At 37.4% G+C, this 20,525-nt stretch overlaps 1 protein-coding gene across 1 annotated transcript in view; it reads right to left on the bottom strand.

Annotated features, from left to right (window-relative positions):
- The window catches only part of LOC145671191 (orexin receptor type 2-like), a 466,286-nt gene extending 451,037 nt beyond the window's left edge, over nucleotides 1-15,249 (bottom strand). Inside the window, exon 1 of the mRNA XM_081740045.1 lies at nucleotides 15,101-15,249. Within this exon, the coding sequence (XP_081596171.1) occupies nucleotides 15,101-15,170 (70 nt within the window). The 5' untranslated portion in view covers nucleotides 15,171-15,249. The remainder of the gene's footprint in view (nucleotides 1-15,100) is intronic.
- Between the last annotated feature and the right edge of the window lie 5,276 nt (nucleotides 15,250-20,525).

Raw genomic sequence — 20,525 nt, 5'->3', positions numbered from 1 at the left:
CATTCATTTCTAAAGAAATTTTAGTTCTTTCTCCCTTCGGGTATAATTCTTTATTTCCATTTCCTTACGGTGAAGCCAATCATGTACAAACAGAAAAGAACAATAGACTCTGTACTATAGCCAAAGAATGACTAAAAAGTGCTTACAGAGGACATTTATCAGAATTCATGGGAAGAGGAGATGGAGAAAATAAGAAAGAAACCTACATGGAAAGAATTATTTGATTTATGGTAGTTCTCTAAGAACTTTGAATTTAGACACAAGCCTTGTTTTTCTTTAAGTATTCTCTTGTCGTAAAAACTTTTAACCAAACGGAATAGAAAATTTTCTCTCTGTCTCCCAGTAAAGAAGTCATGAAGATTCTAAGGGAAGATACAAATATATATATATATATATATATATATATATATATATATATACTAATGCAGCGGATTAACTTTGTCGTGTAAGTGCGATTAGTATAGGATTAAAATATTAACCTCTAAACCTGGAACTATCAAAACTTTCCAATCTTGTAATGTTGTTTACCATCTTTTCTCGCAAATTTTTCCTCATTTTTGAATATTGCAGTATTTTGTTTGGTAGAGTCTAAATGATAGGTCCAGAATTTGAACCCTACTCCTTTTATTACAAAATAAAGTATTTTATAAAAATTTACAAAGTTCTTGTACGGAAACGGTTATGCCGGTTAGGCTAAAGGAGACGATGATGATAAGAGATAAATGAAATAGTGGAATGAAAGTGGGAGGAAACGAGAGAATCCCGAGAAAACCCACGAACACGGTGTTTGTCCACCACAAGGTTCACTGTGCGAGATCTGGATTCGAACCGAGGATCCCAGGCTCCAAGGTGAACGCTCTACCACTGAACCAACACGGCCCTAGTTGTTGTAAGGATTTCAAAGTCTAGAAAATGTATTTCCAGTGTGAAAAAAGATCTTCGGCACACAAGGTGTCCTCTGATTCGAAGGGTGTATGTCTTCAGCCCAGAGCGGCACCATACTGTAATTAAAGGATACATGGCAGCCTCCCCTTTGCTCACGGCAGCCTCCAGAGATAGTGTAGTTATGGATATCCCCGTTTGCTCAATCGCAGCCTCAAAGGGTAAGTTGATTACAGGAATACACCCTTTCTCATTGCAGCCTTAGGAGTAGAGATTAAAGGAAATCTCCGTAACTCTGTAGCGGTCTCAGGAGACAATTTAGGTAGATCATCGACTAGCACTGGCACTGATGGCTTTGTCGTCTCGAAGGGGAGGTCCTTCAGGGAAGTTCACCTATTTCCGTTTTCTTTCCGAAACCTCTTCGTGTCTTTCTGATACCTTCATTCCGTCATCGGTTGTTGTTTATATTTGAACACAATAAGACATATTCGTGATAAGAACATGTGTTTATGATAAATCACGCAGTTGCTTACGCATGAGGGTGTGGAACCTTACAATACACATTGTGGACCACAAGAAAGTATTCCACGACTGAACTATCTGCAGTACTACATTAACCTCTGCTGAAGATACAAAAGATAACGCAAAACTTACATTTATGAATGAAGTAAACCTGGTGATAGTTGAAGCGGTCAGTATTCCGCGTATAAGATATGGACAGCAGTCGTTAAAGTCACAATTACCCGTGAAAATGTTAACGTATTGACTCCATTAATGAACTCGGCTACGTCAATTGCTCTAGTTGCCTAATAAAGAAAACAGAACTCGAAAATTCTCTTTCGTTCAAGTGTTATCATATGGAGTAGCACATGGACGAACGTACTGTTTCTTCCGTTCAAGAGTTGTCATATGGAGTAGCACATGGACGAACGTACTATTTATTCCGTTCAAGAGTTATAATATGAAGTAGCACATAGATGAACGTACTATTTCTTCCTTTCAAGAGTTATCATATGGAGTAGCACATGGACTAACGTACCATTTCTTCTGTTCAAGAGTTATCATATGGAGTAGCACATGGACGAACGTACTATTTCTTCCGTTCAAGAGTTATCATATGGAGTAGCATATGGACGAACGTACCATTTCTTCCGTTCAAAAGTTATCATATGGAGTAGCACATGGACGAATGTACCATTTCTTCCGTTCAAGAGTTATCATATGGAGTAGCACATGGACGAACGTACTATTTCTTCCGTTCAAGAGTTATCATATGGAGTAGCATATGGACGAACGTACTATTTCTTCCGTTCAAGAGTTATCATATGGAGTAGCAAATGGACTAACGTACCATTTCTTCCGTTCAAGAGTTATCATATGGAGTAGCACATAGATGAACGTACTATTTCTTGCTTTCAAGAGTTATCATATGGAGTAGCACATGGACTAACGTACCATTTCTTCCGTTCAAGAGTTATCATATGGAGTAGCACATAGATGAACGTACTATTTCTTCCTTTCAAGAGTTATCATATGGAGTAGCACATGGACTAATGTACCATTTCTTCTGTTCAAGAGTTATCATATGGAGTAGCACATGAACGAACGCACTATTTCTTCCGTTCAAAAGTTATCATATGGAGTAGCACATGGACGAACGTACTATTTCTTCCGTTCAAGAGTTATCATATGGAGTAGCATATGAACGAACGTACTATTTCTTCCGTTCAAGAGTTATCATATGGAGTAGCACATGGACGAACGTACTATTTCTTCCGTTCAAGAGTTATCATATGGAGTAGCACATGGACGAATGTACTATTTCTTCCGTTCAAGAGTTATCATATGGAGTAGCACATGGACGAACGTACTATTTCTTCCGTTCAAGAGTTATCATATGGAGTAGCACATGGACTAACGTACCATTTCTTCTGTTCAAGAGTTATCATATGGAGTAGCACATGGACGAACGTACTATTTCTTCCGTTCAAGAGTTTCATAGAGAGTAGCACATGGAAGAATGTTCTAACATTATTATTTTATAAGCCGCACACGCGTGATCCTATAGACTTAGAAATATACGTATCCTGCGAGGCCCTGAACGTGGTCCTGGTTCATATTTTAACGTATTTCTGGACAGGTCCCAACAAATTAATTCATAATTTGTGCAGTTCTTCCATGGTGATGTTGCAATTTCTTGAGTTATTGAGATGAATAAGACAACCGGTTTCTCTCGATTTCCGTACAGGTTCTCTGAATACATTATTTAGGTGACTCAATTAATCAGTTCCGCACCATAACTTTGCACAATTATGATTCCTTTCTGGCACAAATAACAAATCTATACTAAATACAAATATTAGATAATTAATTCATATAACATGAAATGTTGCTTTTCAGCGTACAGAAAAACCGATAATAAAGAATGTACGATAAAGAACGCAACTTTTGAAACGCCCGCCATTTCTGTTCTAGTAAGTTGGCAGCACTGAATGTCACACGATTTCCATCTGTTGTGTTCGTGGTTAGTAGTCAAGGGGCACAGAATAGTGCATGTTCGCCATCGGCAAAAATTCACCAGTCTTTGCACAACACTCGTCACATTTGTAATAAGTTTGCACTATGATAACACACTGGTTTGTCGTGAAGTGCTCCATTTCTAACTGTATAGAAAACAGATGACGATCATGTGCTATTCGGCGTTCCGTGACTACTAAACACAAAGACAACAGATGACGATTATGTGCTATTCGGCGTTCCGTGACTACTAAGCACAAAGACAACAGATGACGATCATGAGCTATTCGGCGCTCCGTGACTACTAAGCACAAAGACAACAGATGACGATCATGTGCTATTCGGCGCTCCGTGACTACTAAGCACAAAGACAACAGATGAAAATCGTGTAACGGTCAGTGCTGCCAACTTACTAGAACAGAAATGGCGGGCATTGCAAAAATTGTGTTCTTCATGGGAGACCCTTTATATAGTGAAAAGCGGTTTTCTGTAATTAATTAAGGACACCAAGAATAGTTTCATCTCCACTCTCAGATAGCAGTACCGGGCCTAGAATTGTCGTTTGGAGAGGGCGGATCGGATCCTAGGATCGAAATACGGATCTCCTCCTAGACTACGTTGATCTAGTCGATGAACGTAGGCTTAATAAATAAGGAGTATTATATGCTATAGTAACTGTAATCTGATGCCAATTAGCAGAACTTAGAAGAAAAAAGTAACTATTGGGGAGGAAAGGGACGATTACCCTCCACCAACCTTTCAATGGATCCGGTCCTGACTGGAAGTAGTAGGAATCTACCACTTTCGGTTCCAATACTAATAAAGAAAATATCACATCACATAAACCAAACTTCTTCACGCGGTGTAAACGTGACAGTGTTACATGTTGCTTTCGAGCGACGATAGGAGGAAAGATAGTATAGTGATCGTAGAAAGAATCGAATTCGATATTTCAACTGTTTTACACGTTTCATGGCCCCTACAAGGCGAAAAAGTCATTCTATGTCTGTCCGTCCGTCCGTCTGTCCTGACGGGCACTCGTCTAGAGAACATACCGTCCAATGTATCTGCACCAAGATCTTAAACTTACAGTTTTTATAAGAATCCTTCTTCTTCTTCTTCTTCTTATTATTATTATTATTATTATTATTATTATTATTATTATTATTATTATTATTATTATTATTATTATTATTATTATTATTATTATTATTAAATAGTATGTCTTTCGGAAGGTCCTGGGACTAATGACTTTGTTTTTCTTCCGAATTTAGGTTTGGACTGGAAATGTTTCTTTCATATTCCTCGATCTTCAGCTTCGTCTTTTAACTCCCAATATTATCTTCTATTTTTCAAATCATGGAACATATGTTCTTTTTCTTCCTATTCCTCGCTTTTTTCCCATCTTTCCTTCTATGGAAAGACGAAGAAGAAAATTTCTTCGCAAAATTTGTCCAATCCAATTGGCCTTCCTTCGAAGGATGTTGGACAGAAGTCTCCTCTTCTCTCCTATCCGTTTTAAGACATCTTCATTTTGTTACTTTCTCTGTCCATTTTATCTTCTCCATCTTCTTCCAACATCACATTTAGAAGCTCTCTTAATATATCTTCTCTAGCTTCAGTAATATCCAAGTCTCTGACCCATACAGTCCAATCCCATGTATAACATTTGGCCAGCTTCTTCCTTAATCCAATACTAAGGCTGCTAGTTAAGAGTGATCTTTTCTTGTTGAATGCTTCTTTGGCTATGACAATACATGACCTGATCTCTTTGGTGCAGTAAGCCGTCTCTCGTCAAAATACTTCCCAGATACTAGAAATGGTCAACCTCTTTAAATTCTCTTTGTTCTCCTCTGACCCCTAGGACCATTTTTCGAATTTTCTTCCTAGCCGCAAAATTAAAGGTAGTTCATTGAAGAGTGAAAATAAGGAAAAAAGTTATTTTCTCGAAAAGAGCTCTAAAGAATTTGTTTATATTTCATACATTAATATTTCATTACTTATCCTATAGCGTGCTGAAGTCATTTCTCCGGGAAAAATCCAGAGAAAAATCCACGAGTTTTCTCTGTGGGTACGGTTGTTCGTGGTAGAGCGCTTACCTCTGGTGCGTCAGGTCCCTGATTCGATCCATGCCCAAGTAAGTTTGTGGTGGACAACACCGTGTCCATAGGTTTTGTCACGTTCACATTCCAGCAATTCGTCCATCATCATTCACTTGTCTTCAAGAATCATCCGGCTCCTTTAGCTTAAAGGGACGTTAAAACTGAAAGATTACATTTCATTTCATTTTCATGAGTTTTCTCAGGTGATTTTCTTAAGAACGACACAGGCGATTTTCTTAAAAACGACTCAGGCGATTTTCTTAAAAACGACTCAGGCGATTTTCTTAAAAACGACTCAGGCGATTTCTTAAAAACGATTTAGGCGATTTTCTTAAAAACGACTCAGGCGATTTTCTTAAAAGCAACTAAGGCAATTTTGTTCAGTCATTGTTTGTTCCAAAAACGCTTTATAATTTTATACGTTGTTTTTTAAAACATAAAGATGCAGCATAAGACGATTTAGTTTGAGAAACTGGAGCGAGATAGTTTAGTGCGGTAATCCATACTTATTAAATTGCAAGCTTGAATATTTACAACTCCGTAATTCCGTGCCTGAACTGTCAACAACCAAATAAATTGTTTCCCGCAGCTATAACCTGAGGACTTCTGTTATCTCCATCCAATCTATGGAAAGCACTGTTTCGGATAGTATAAAATTAAAAGCAAAATAATTCCATAGAATTTGCTTGATTTTCAACAAAACGACAGATGTTGGTTGTGACATTTGAAAGGGGTTATTACAAAATATGTAACCAAGTTATTTTTCTCAATGAATTGTTTAATTAAAATCTTTTCAGAAACACATGCAGCTGGGCCTGGAAGATACCTGTACTCCAAAAAAAAAAAAAAAAAAAAATTACATATATATGTTAGTGTCAAGAGAAAAAAAGGCAATGAATGTGGAACTGTTACAGGATTATTTCTGTCGACTTCACTTCCATACCTTACACGCAATTTGTCATTTCTTCTGTGGTTATCACGTTCTCTTGGACCATGCGTGCTTCAACGTCAGGTATCGTGAATGGGGAAGACAGCAAAACCCGTAAAGAGAAGGAACTGAGACAAATAAAATAAAAAGATAGCAAAAGCTAACTTTTACTGCAACATGTGGGACTACTGTATGAAGCACAATTTGTTTTTTTAATCCTTAAAACAAAGTAGCCCAGAGACAGTTAGGACGAAACCACTGTTAATGACAACTTTCCTTTTTTTTAAAAAAAAAAAATCCAGATTTTCATGACACACACCGTGTGATATCTTGAAGGTTAAATCATGAGCACTGGCTTTGATTTATTGATTTAGTGTTCAATGGAGACGTCAGCATCAAGGATACTTGTATCCGTTACGTCCAATCGGATTAACACAACTGCTCAAACACAAACTGCCGTAAATAAAATTTAAAAACGAACATATCAACATATAAGAAACACAAAACTACTGCAAAATAGAAATAGAAACTTTAAAATAAGAGATAAAAAATAAATATAAAAGAGTAAGAAGAGAGGCTTAAATAAGGTGGATGCCCGGCCCCCATCAACTCCCCACCAACATATGTTTTAATGTAATTTAAGTAATATAGTAAAACTATTAGTTCTATTCTTCGGTGTACAAAAATAGCTGTTTCTCTCCCAAAAATGCCCCTGCCCCTTCGATTGCAACTCCCCATGAAATTAAAGGTGGTGTCGGCGATGGCAGAGAGGGATTACAGATTCAATCAGGGGTAAGCTCACATGATTTTCATAATTTTTTTTTTAAATCACCAGATTTGAATTCAACGTAGCATATCCTTTGGTCGAGATTTTCCACTGACTCCCTGAACTCCCTCTCGATTAAGCGATTAGCGTATGCACATTTAGCATGGGAGACACCCCTATTCGATTTCCAGCGGGAGTTCTCGTGCTTCGCATTCCAAGTTAAGGTATACGTCCCCGCCTCATATAGTCTCGCTGCTGAAAGAGACGCTAAACCCAAAACCAAATCAAATCGAATCCAGTGAGGTCCACTGTTAAGATTGATCTTACGGTCAAGGGTATTCGCAACGATCATCTCCCCAACTTTTCTATGTTGAGTGATTTAGACAATGTTGAATGTTCAGACAATGTTGAATGACTTACACAATGTTGAACGTTTTAGACAATGTTGAATGACTTAGACAATGTTGAATGTCTTAGACAATGTTGAATGACTTAGACAATGTTAAATAACTTCGACAATGACAAATGGCTTCGACAATGTTGAATGTCTTAGACAATGTTGAATGACTTAGACAATGTTGAATGACAGCCAATGTTAAATAACTTCGCCAATGTTGAATGACTTACACAATGTTGAATGACAGACAATGTTAAATAACTTCGCCAATGTTGAATGACTTACACAATGTTGAATGACTTAGACAATGTTGAATGACAGACGATGTTAAATAACTTCGCCAATGTTGAATGACTTACACAATGTTGAATGACTTAGACAATATTAAATAACTTCGACAATGATGAATGGCTTCGACAATGTTGAATAACTTTGACAATATTGGGAAACTTTGAGAATGTTGAATAACTTAGACAATGTTGAATGACTTAGACAATGTTAAATAACTTCGACAATGCTGAATGTCTTAGACAGTGTTGAATAACTTAGATAATGTTGAAAGACTTAGATAATTTTGAATAACTTAGAGAATAAAGAACATAAAATTTAGAAAGTTACACAAATGTCTCGAAATTATTTTTAAGTATACTAATATTAGTTTTCAAGACCTTTCCTAGCGTGCAATAATTCAAATGCATATTAATTATGACATCATTAACTGCAAATGTAGATTTAAGGCCTATAAGAAAAAGCTACGGATCAGCATTAGTTTATTAGGATTATGCCAGCTGGACATATAATGTGGTAATTTTAGTACGTCTGTTACTCCTGAGTAGAAGCGAGTTTTTGAACTCAATTCTCGCAATAGACGGTTAGGGCGATTACCTCAGCTGAATTCATTAACAGAATCAATCCGTTAACATGTTAACGGGTAACGGTAACTTACGTCTGTCCGTTACTTTGTGGATGAATATTACCTCAATCGGTTAAGTGGTTGGGGCTAGGGTGAAGCTAGCACAGGCAGATTGTTTTGTTTGTTTTTTGAGGTTTACGTAACAGCACGAACTTTTTGTAACATTATAGGTCGTCAGCCCAAATTGGGCACTAATTTGGTCATCTGTTTTAAAAATAGTGCAAGTAAGGGTGGGGCCAGGCTCACGAACATGATTGTTTTTACTTTTCATCTTGCTAAAATATCATCACAAAAGAAATCAAACAAAGTTGTCATGAATATATATACCTGATTGTTCCAAAAGTTCTGCATCATACAAGGTTGAAAATGAGCCACGAATATCAAAAACAAAGACAAACCTTTAATCGGCAAAGCACAGACCATCATATTCAATGACCTTCTCCTAGGGGAGTCATTTCAGGCTTCGCTTGAGGGGGGCAAGAGCACCACAGACATAAGACTTTCACGTTTTGTACTAGTATATTAGTAGACAATTGATTAAAGTATATGCATTCCTCAAACTCTTGGAGGGGCAATTGTCCCCTCCTGCCCCCCTAAATGACGCCTCTGCCTTCACCCATCTTTGGGACAAGAGTTCAATCTGATAGCGATACCAGGTGGCATGTTTAGAATTGAAAAACTCGCGACACTCAGCATGCATCTTATGATATGAATTGAATTGCAGTCCACACAAGAAATTTGAAAGAGAGCTAAAGAAACCATAGTCTGAGGGTGCAACATCTAGACTATAGGCAGGATCAGGTAACAACTCAAACCCGTTAAGTTCAGATAGGATGTTGGTCAGACTTTGAGACCGATGGCTCGGAGCATTGTCAATTTGCAGAAATAAGCTCTTCCTTCTGTTAATGTCGGATAGTTCTCGTTCAGAATGGCATACACTTGGCGAAATTGTTCAGAATACAGTTCACCTGTTACAGCACTATCCTCTGGAATAAATTCAAAATGAATTATCCTATTAATATTCCACCAAACATACAGCATGAGCTTTTTCCCAAATTTGTCCTGTTTCACAATGTCTTCTTCAAAAACGAAGATCACGCGTGTTTTTTTAAAAATAAAGTCTGGCAAATTACCACTTTGCTCTGGGCCTGCTCTTCTGTCAGTTTAACGGAACTGGCTGCTTTTGGGCTGCTTATTGACGTATTCCACGTCATGGGATCGACGGTTTACTGTTGATTTGGGTGCTCCAACCATTCTTGCTAACACATGTGTACTCGATTGTGATTCAGCACTCATAGCATCTAGCAGAGGGCCGTTAATGTCCATCGGAGGTCTATCCTTGTGGGGCTTGTCCACGAGGCTTATATCAATGAACTATTTTTTTTAACCAACGGGAAGCTATCGATTGATCCACTACTGTTTTGTTGTCTACACGACAAATTTCTTCCACTGCAGCTTTCACAGTTAGTCCTTTTTTATATATAAAAATCGTAGCACAGCTCGAATTGTAATTTGATCCTCAATCATGTTGCCCTTTTTGACTTTACGTGAACACTCGCTACACACGCAGTACTTGCCTACACTTGATACCACGAACTTGTCCTCTATGCCTGCCAACAGTTTTCACTGGTGGTGACACCAATTCTCTCAAAGTTTCATTTCATGCAGGTCAGCTTGTTGATGGTGCAGTACTTCTGGGACAGCCTGGTAAAAAGTAATTTACAAATACATACGCACTTACACACACAAGTTCTTTTTAACTTTATCCATTTTTCAAGCAAAGAATAAAGTTCGCTATGCCACGCGACTAGATGGGCATCACCTGACATACACTGCCCTAAAAATCACCTTTTCTTCCAGGCCTCCTGATAGCAAAGACTCAATTTTCCAGTGACGCATGATACGTGATGCCATTCGTATCGTCCAGAGGTGGAAAATTGAATATCCCGAAAACTCGTTCTCTTTTATGACCACTTTTTGGGGGTGTACTCGTTCCCTTTTACGACCCCATTTTAGGGGTGTATTCGTTCTCTTTTACGACCACATTTTCCAACCCCTATTTTAACATAGCAAAAATTACATAAAGATTATGAACACAGAGACTACGAAAGTATATTTTTAGCAGCCCTCATATGTAACATAGCAAAGACTACTAACACAACATACAATAATGGGGGTGTATTCGTTCTCTTTTATGACCACTTTTTCAACCCAGTTAAAATGGCTCTTCTCCACTTCATTCTCGTTAACACAAAACTAAATAGACCACTCAAATTTATTCCTTCGTTTATTTGAACAGTACAAGATGATATAAATTTCTCAGCTACTTAAAATTGACCTTCCTCGCTAATTTAAATAATATATTTATTTTCTGGTTAGTACAAAAATAAATATTCCATCCAAATTTATCTTTTTCGTTTATTTGAATAACCCGAAAAGGTATACAACACTGAACTAGTTAAAAAGGGTGTTTGTTCGCTTTTTCTCATTAATATAAAATTAAATAAGCCACAAAATTTAATCTTTCGTTTATTTAAATAGTACAAAATGGTACAGAAGTTCTGAGTTAGTTAAAATGACATTTCTTCACTTTCTTCTGCTTGGTACAAAATGGAATACGTCACACAAATTTAACCCTTCGTTTCTTTAAATAGTACAAAAGGTACTTGAATTCTGAGCTAATTAAATGGTTCTTTTTCGCCTTTTCTGGTTAGTACAAATTTATTCCTTTATTTGTTTCAGCTAGTTAAAATGGTCATTCTTCGGTTTTTTTCTGGATGTTAAAAAATTAAATAGCCCCCTCAAACTTATCCTTTCGTTTATTTGAATAGCACAAAGTGTTATAGAAGTTCTGAGTTGGTTAAAATGGCATCCCTTTGCTTTTTTCTGCTTGGTACAAAATTGAATAGTCCAGCTAAATTTATTCTTTCGTCTATTTGAGTAGTACAAAAGGTTCATGAATTCTGAGCTAGTTAAAATGGCATTTCTTCTCTTTTTTCTCGTTGGTACAAAAGTAAATAAGTCACTCAAATTTATTTCTTCGTTTATTTGAATAGTACAAATGATATAGAAATTCTGGGCTAGTTAAAATGGTATTTCTCGATATAAAAACTAGGACAAATAAATTTCTTCTTTCGTTTATTTGAGGAGTACAAAGCTGCAAAAATTTTGAGCTAGTTAAAAATTGTCCTTTTTCGCTTTTTCTCATTAGTACAAATTTATTCCTTTCTTTATTCAAATAGTAGAAAATAGTATAAAATTCTCAGCTAGTTAAAATGTATCTTCTTCGCTTTTCTTCCAGTTGGTACAAAACTAAATAGACCACTCAAATTTATTCCTTCGTTTATATGAATGATCCGAAAAGGTATAAAAAACTGAATAGTTAAAATGGCATTTCTTCACTTTTCTCTGGTTCGTACAAAACTGAATAGGTCACACAAACGTGATTTATGCGTAACTCTGGTTACAAGTTATTAAGTTTTAACCTCGATGGTCAATACGTTTGTATCATGTAGTACTTGACGAACTGTTGCTAAATACGCAAACATCACCTCAATACGTTACTCCGTTTACGAATTATTCGAGTTTTAATACTTGACCTTTGACCTCAATGGTCAGAACTTTTGGAACATGAAGTACTTGATGACCTATTGCTAAATATGCAAACAGCACCTCAATACGTCGCTCCGTTTACGAGTTCTTCGGATTTAAATATTTGATCTTTGACCTCGATGGTCAATACTTTTGAGACATGTGGTACTTGATGACCTATTACTAATGTGGAAACAGCTTCTCAATATTACGTTGCTCCGTTTACCATTTATTTGGGTTTAAATATTTGTTCTTTGACCTCGATGGACAATACTTTTGGGCCCGGTACTACTTCATGATCGATAACTAGGTATCTAAATGTGGAAACAGCTCCTCAATATGTGGCTCCGTTTACGAGCTATTCGGGTTTAAATATTTGATCTTTGACCTCGATGGTTAGTACTTTTGGGACATGTAGTACTTGATGACCTATTACTAAATGTGGAAACAGGATCTCAATATGTGGATTTGTTTACAAGCTATTCGGGTTTAAATGTTACCCCGATGATCAGCACTTTGGGGCATTTAGTACTACTTGACCTGTTACTAAATGTGGAAACAGCACCTCAATACGTTGTTTCTTTTTCAATTTATTAGGGTTTAAATATTTGTCCTTTGGGCTCGGTGGTCAATACTGTTGGTACATGTAGTACATGATGATCTACTGTTAAATGTGGAAACACCACCTCAATATGCTGCTCCGTTTACAAGTTATTTACGTTTAAATATTTGACCTTTGACTCTGATGGTGAGTACTTTTGGGACATGTAGTACTTGATGATATGTTATTAAATGTGGAAACAGCACCTCAATAGGCTGCTCCGTTTACGATTTATTCGGGTTTAAATTTTTGATCTTTGACCTGGATGGTCAGCGCTTATAGAGCTTGTAGTACAAGTACTTGATGATCTGTTTCTATGTGTGGAAACAGCACCTCAATACATCGCTCTATTTGCGTGTTATTTACGTTTAAATATTTCACCTTTGACCTCGATGGTCAGTACTTTGGGGCGATTAGTACTTGATGACCGATTACTAAATGTGAAAACAACTTCTCAATATGTGGCTCCGTTTACGAGCTATTCGGGTTTAATTTGAGTTGATTTTAGTTTAGCGTCCCGTTCAGCAGCGAGTGCACCTTTATATGTGGCTCCGTTTACAAGCTATTCGGGTTTTAATATGTGACCTTGAGGGTCAACCCTTTTAGGACATGTAGTACGAGATGATCTGTTACTAAATGTCTAAACAGCACGTCAATACGTTTCTCCGTTTACAAGTTATTGCGGTTTAAATATTTGACCTTTGACCTCGATGGTCAATACTTTTGGTACATGTAGTACTTGATGATCTATTGTTAAATATGGAGACAACGCCTCAATACATTGCTCTGTTTAGGAGTCATTCGTGTTTAAATATTTGAACTTTTACTTTGGTGGTCATTACTTTGGGACATGTAGTACTAGATGAATGCTTGTGTAATTTCTACTATATTCTGTAGGGGTTGATAAAAGGTACCCCTCCTGTTGGTTCACACTCTTATGTATTCTCTACTATGTTAAAATAGGCGTTGAAAAAGTGGTCACAAAGAGAACGAATATCCCCCATTATTGTATGTTATGTTAGTTGTCTTTGCTATGTTACATTGGAGTGCTGCTAAAAATATACTTTCGTAGTCTCTGTGTTCATAGTCTTATGTAATTTTTGCTATGTTAAAATAGGGGTTGGAAAATGTGGTCGTAAAAGAGAACGAATACAGTCCTAAATAGGGGTCGTAAAAGGGAACGAGTACACCCCCCCAACAAAAAGTGGTCATAAAAGAGAACGAGTCTTCGGGGTGTTCAGTTTTCCATAGCTGGACGATACGAGTGGCATCATGTATCATGCGTCAGTGGAAAACTGAATCCTTGTTTCAGGAGGCCCCGCAAGAAAAGGCGATTTTTAGGGTAGTGTATGTGATGTGACGCCCTACTACTCACGCGACTGTTGTTAAGGTTGCAGTGCCTAATCTAGGGTCTTGGGTGGATACTCATTTTTTTTTTCAAAACAACAGTCATTCACTGCAGGCTTAAAAGCAACAATTGTATGGACTGCAACCTTGCCATGCAGTAGCGACCTCAACACAGAGCGACTGATTTAAGTTTGACTGCATCCAACGAATTGAAGCAGCTTCAAAGTTGAAACTGATGCATTATTTGTTCCATATATGGCACTATATGCCATGAACGGCTTATTATCAGTGGTAGGATATTTTAATGCCAGTCCGTAAACTTTTGGAAATACCCTCGCAAGAGGCAGGAGAAGTGGATATAGCCAGTATAGTGGTATTAAAAGCGTCGATCTAACACGAGTATAAACACTTTCCATACCAGGTGTCTGATTAGAAAAAAATAGCTCTATAGTTCAATGTAAACAGATGTGTTAAATCAGATATCCCGATGGAAGTTTTGCGCAAGGGGTGAGTGCTGGAGGTAAGAACCCTCCTAAATCCCTCTTTCTGTAAATTTAGTCTAATATTACAGGTAAGTTTACAAATTTTAATATAATTTATCCTCGTGTTGAATATGTTCTGTCCTAAAATATTCCAATGTACATCTCTTGGAGGTAAAAGACAATTTTAATCTACGTTATAAAATTGAAAGCCACTATGTTAGTGACTCTTAAGTATTGAACAGCCTTTTTTGACGGTGCAACTTAGGTGAGAGGTGGGGGAGATATTTAACAAGATAGAAAATAACCGATATTACTGTTGAATCCATAGTTTTCGCGGTCGCTGAGATGAACAGTGATACTTCAGATGCCGTTTAAATTCATGGCACTAAAAACAAACACATGCAATAGATAAGGAGCTGTAATTTTTATTTTAACACAGCGAATCGGGGGGTAATCGATGCTAGTATATTATAATAATAATCGGAAACTGGAAAGGAAATCGATTGATGAACTATTGATTGGCATTTACTCTTTTATACATATAATACTATAGATTTACGAGATGGATACTTACCAAAACATAAAGCCAGAAACCAAATGACGAATATGGCGGTCTTCGCTCTGCTGGTAGTTGACTTGAACATAAGAGGAAAACAGATGGCGTACCAGCGGTCAATCGAGATGAAAGTCAGCGTCAAGACTGATACTCCAACTGACACCGTCTGGAAAACAAAAAATAAATAGCATCTTAATATTAGTTCTTGGTTCGTACCTCATTCTTTTCAGAAAAAACAACCTTCCAAACGGTACCATTCACATGTCTGTATCATGTACTTGAAAAGGGGAATATGAGGAAAATGGGGATGTTTTTCTACACACGTATATATTATTTGGGGAATATATAGTAAATTCCGAAAGAGATATAGAGTATGTAACATAAGTAATTGGCAAATTTAAGCTTAATATCTCCCGTTTCAAAGTATTTCTTAGTTATTATTTGTTTCCTTCTTTATGTTTACTCATACACTGCTGTTCGTGGACATGGTAACACTAAGAATGAATGACAGAAAAAATAACTCATAGGGTGGTTATCTCAAGATATGACGTATAAGTGATTACAGTTTCAGCGAGTTGAAGCATGCGAAGGCCCACAAAAGCCCTTCGTTCGTTTGCGTGGAATAGTGTCAGAGAGATATAGTATTCAGATAGTGAAGTATAGGCTACAAATACGAACAACAAACTGTGGGCTAATGAACTTATGCATTATCGACACCAAGGGACGAGACTCTGTTCGCACAGCGCCATATACTATATGATTGGCTTACGAGAAGATAGTTTTCCGTGTGCCCCCACTACAGTGATGGATGAAAGAAATGGCTATTGGACACTGTAACTCACAATAGGACCACGAAACGGGATTACAAATACTGATATCCAATAAAATGAAGCTAATTTGTGGGCACTACGCTTGTGACAATAATATTAAAACATGGTAGCCATTGCTGTAATACAAAGGGAGATAAAAATTCAGAACGCCTTTTATATCATTTTCGAAGGGCTGTTGCAGACCTTCACTTATTGGACCCTCCACCATAGTACCACATTATACACACACACGATTTTCCTTTCATTATTGCCCGTAGGATATACAGAGCAAGAACTATGCTTCTAGACCAACTCAGTGAAAAGATGCCTTATATGGAACCGTCCAGAAAGTAAGCTTAAAAAAAATGGCCAAATTTGCCCTTCCCCTACTCCCCAATATAAGCAACAAAAAAATAAAATCTTTAAGTTTTACGTCTCACGGTTATGCCGGTTAGGCTAAAGGAGACGGTGATAATGAGAGATGAGTGAAATGGTGGAATGAAGAAAGTGGGAGGAAACGGGAGAACCCCGAGAAAACCCACGAGCACGGTGTTTGTCCACCGCAAAGTCCACACGGCGTGAGCTGGGATCGAACCAGGAACCCCAAGCACCGGAGGTGAACTCTCTACCACTGAGATAAGCAACAAGTAGTTTTGGGTGTAGTGGACTACTTCATTGCTTCATATACCAATTTTTATGACTGTACTCCCAAGCGGAGTAATGTCCCTCAAAAAAAAAAAAAAAAAAAAAACGATGCAAAAATTTTTTTGAAAATCTCGAACTTTACTCTTCCCCTTTCCACCAAGATAGCCCCTATATACACAAAATGCATATCGGCGGCAAGCTTCAATATTCAGGAACACAGTGATTCAAAAATTATCTTTCTTCTTTAATTAGGGGCTGAGCTGTTTAGGTTTCAAGACTTGTTGCAGCAGTTGCGTCTGCCCACGAGATTCGAGAATTTCGAGAAACGAGAATTTTGTCTGCAACTTAAAAACGCACTTATGTCTCGATCCTTATCTCATTTTTGAGACGAGATATTTCACGTCTTGTTGGCGACACTACTAAGGACAAGAAATACATCCACCCCCGCCCCCACACTACAATCAAATTCAGGTAGTACAGTGGGTAGGTTAATATTTACCAAGTACGCAACTGCGGCTCTGAAACAGATGGGAATTAGCGTAAAATATTTCCTGTAAATGAAATACGTATTTCTTTCTAACTTGGCAATAAACTGTAGTAAGGATACAAGAAAGAAAAAAAAAGATAAAGTGTTGTATGAAAAACATTTAAATCCATTCTCTTCGCCATCTTTCAAAACAGAATTTTCTAGTTTAATCCGACTTGACGTTCCGTTCCAATATTTGTGAGAAACAGAAAAAGAGCTTGATGCAAATGAAGGCAAAATTAATTCCAATACGAAACACAAAACTAAAAGCTGAATCCGATAAGATGTTTGCATGAGAAACATCCTTTCGCAAAGTGAAAACAAAATAGAATCGAAGTGCTCTGACAAAAGAAACAGTAAAATGAAATATAGGATTAGTAGAGGAAATTGTTTCTTTGTTTTAGAATTTTTAAACAATAATTAACAATTACTCCCAAGGAAGAGAACCGTAAAATAGGCGTTTCCACTACAAAAACAAAACGGGGATGAATAATCTGTGAAAAGAACAGAGTTGCCAATTTGGTAATCGAATATTTCACTATGTTTATATTAAAATATTTCTTTTACTATTGTATTATATTTCTATTGATAAATAGAGATAGTACAAAAATACAAAAGTCTTGTTACAATAATAAGTTACATTCTAAGTGTGCTACAGTATACGGTGGAAAGAGCAAAAAAGGAAGTTGAAATGAAATGATTTTTTTCAGTTTAACTTCCGACGACTATGTTCTTTAGGCTAAAGGAGACAATGATTAAGGCAAGTGAAAGATAATGGAATAAATAATAATGTGGGGAAAACAGGAGTAAGTCGAGACAACCCACGAGACAATTTACTTAGCTTGGGATCGAATCTGACAATCACGCACTAGAGGTAAACCACCGTGGTCCCTAAAAATAGGAAGTTGAAAATTACAATTGATGAATTGTGGGATTACCACGAGACTAGATACGAAACGAGACAGGATTTTCGTTAAGAGATTTGAGACGAAACCTACTTTTTGTGACAAGTTTCGAGACGAGACAGAATTTTCGTGACGAGATAGAAGTAATACAGAATTTTCGGGTCGAGATTCGGTACGAGTCAAAATTTTCAGGACATTGGAGACCATACAGAATTTTGGTGACGAGGCGATACAGAATTATGATGACAAGATACGATGTAATACAGAATTTTCGTGACGAAATACGAGGCGATAGAGAATTCTGGTGACGAGATACGAGGCGATACAGAATTTTGGTGACGAGATACGAGGCGATAAAGAATTTTGAAGATACGAAATGATCAGAATTTTGGTGACGAGATACGAAGCGATACAGAATTTTGGTGACGAGTTACGAAGCGATACAAAATTTTGGTGAAGCGATACAAGGCGATACAGAATTTTAATGACAATATACGAATTGATGCACTATTTTAGTGACGAGATACGAAGCGATACAAAATTTTGGTGACTAGATACGAGGTGGTACATAATTTTGATGACGAGATATGAAGCGAAACAAAATTTTCGTAAAAGATACCAGAGGACACAGCTGTTCTACTACAACCAGATCCACTTTCTTTTACGAGATATAATTTTAGACAACGTTTCAAGATGAGACACTCTCAAACCTTGTGTCGTACGCAATCCTGGAAGATGATGATACTAAAGAGAATATTTAGTTGGAAAGTTTACCTGCGGTTAGGTAGATAAAAAATAAGAGAACATTATTAAAATAGTTTTTTTTCCAAGGGAAATTGATGGTAATACTCTGATTTTTTTAGTTGGAATAAGACTCTTTGCCAAATTTTTGTTACAGAGATGATGAAGTCTCCGGTTGCTTATACCATAAACCCAGTTGGTTATTAAATGGTTGGACAAACCTTTTATTGCTGTCAAGCAATATAATAATTCCTGAATATCGCGCAAGTTAAATATTCTCAAAAGAATGAGAATGACCATTTCTAATCATTAAGATCAAACTTTCAAAAAATAATCTTTCCCACCAGGTGGCTCTCTTCAATTGCGCTGCTGATTTCTTTTAAACTCACAAAATGGTTGAATAGTTGATTTGAGTTCAGCGTTCTTTTCATCACCGAGCTATATGAGACGCGAACCTACAGCGTAACGTTGGGTCTGAATCACTTTAACTCAAACCTGAAAACAAGTCTGAATCTCCCGCGGCAAAGTATTTTTGTTACAAGATACAATTACACATTTTCTCAGGGCAGACAAATTACGGAAACGTCTTGACACGATAGTTTTTGGCTTCTTATTTATTATTTTAATTTTATGCACGAGGAGAATATGAATTTGGATTTTGACGGCATCGGAAGTTTCACTGTTGAACTCAGCGACCCCGAAACCTATGAATACAGGTCATTTATAATATCACCATCAAAGTTATATTGGGGGCCGCGGTGGCTCAGTGGTAGAGGGTTCACCTCTGGTGCTTGGGGTCCCGGGTTCGATCCCAGCCCCGCTTAGTGAACTTTGTGGTGGACAAACACCGTGTGCGTGGGTTTTTTCGGGGCTCTCCCGTTTCCTCCCACTTTCTTCATTCCACCATTTCATTCATCACTCATCATCACCGTCTCCTTTAGCCTAACTGGCATAACCGTGGGACGTAAAACTCAAAGATTTCATTTCATTTTTTCCAAGTGATATGATAAAAACAACCCTAGGCCCGAACTTCATCTTTGTGGTAAATTTGATAGGGATCGGTCTTATGGTTGAAGAGAGGATAAATTTTTGTTTATTTTTATATATTTCCACTGTCCTCCTCCCCTACGTTGTTCCGTAAGGTTAAATGATTAAAACAATCCCAACCCCAAAACTCATCTATACTGAAAATTTAATCCAAATCGGACGGGTAGTTCGAGAGGTACGAACTCAGCGACAAGCTATAAAACACGCTTTAGCAAAATATACCGAAAAACCAGTCTAGACATTGGTCCCCTCTGCCCACCTCACACACCTTTAAATGATTTTCCAGAATCTTTTGGTGGCGTAGCGTAGTCGCGAATGCTCTCATCTTCGGAGAAAGCTGATCAGGGTACGGTTTCTGTTGGGGACACTCGGTCGAATAAGGTTTAGCTGCCTTTTTAAGGCTAACCATCCTAAGTGGGAGATTTCCTGGGTTTTACTCAGGAACGCCACCGCACATATGTGACAGGTTTCGGTTCATAGATGGTGGTCATGACGAGAAATATGTATATATAAATAAATGCAGAACTTTTGGTAAGCTAACGTTTATTTTTCCGAAATTAATATCTGATTACCAGACAACGCATTAAACCAACTGTAATAACGCATCTCGTGATATCATCGAACTCAAGTAGGCAGATTTGATCTAAGGAAAGTACGCGCCTTTGCTGAGGGAGATCCGGTTTCGATTCCCGGCGGAGCACATGTGGATCGAATTCCACGTTAATCAGTAGTTCCACTTCTCATATAGCCTCGCTGCCGAAAGAGAAGCT

The sequence above is a fragment of the Thermobia domestica genome, chromosome 2 (genome assembly GCF_964235325.1).
Source record: "Thermobia domestica chromosome 2, izTheDome1.hap1.1, whole genome shotgun sequence".
In the NCBI taxonomy this organism is placed as follows: domain Eukaryota; kingdom Metazoa; phylum Arthropoda; class Insecta; order Zygentoma; family Lepismatidae; genus Thermobia; species Thermobia domestica.
The sequence above is the reverse complement of the archived record's forward strand: the minus strand, read 5'-3'. Positions and strand labels throughout refer to the sequence as shown.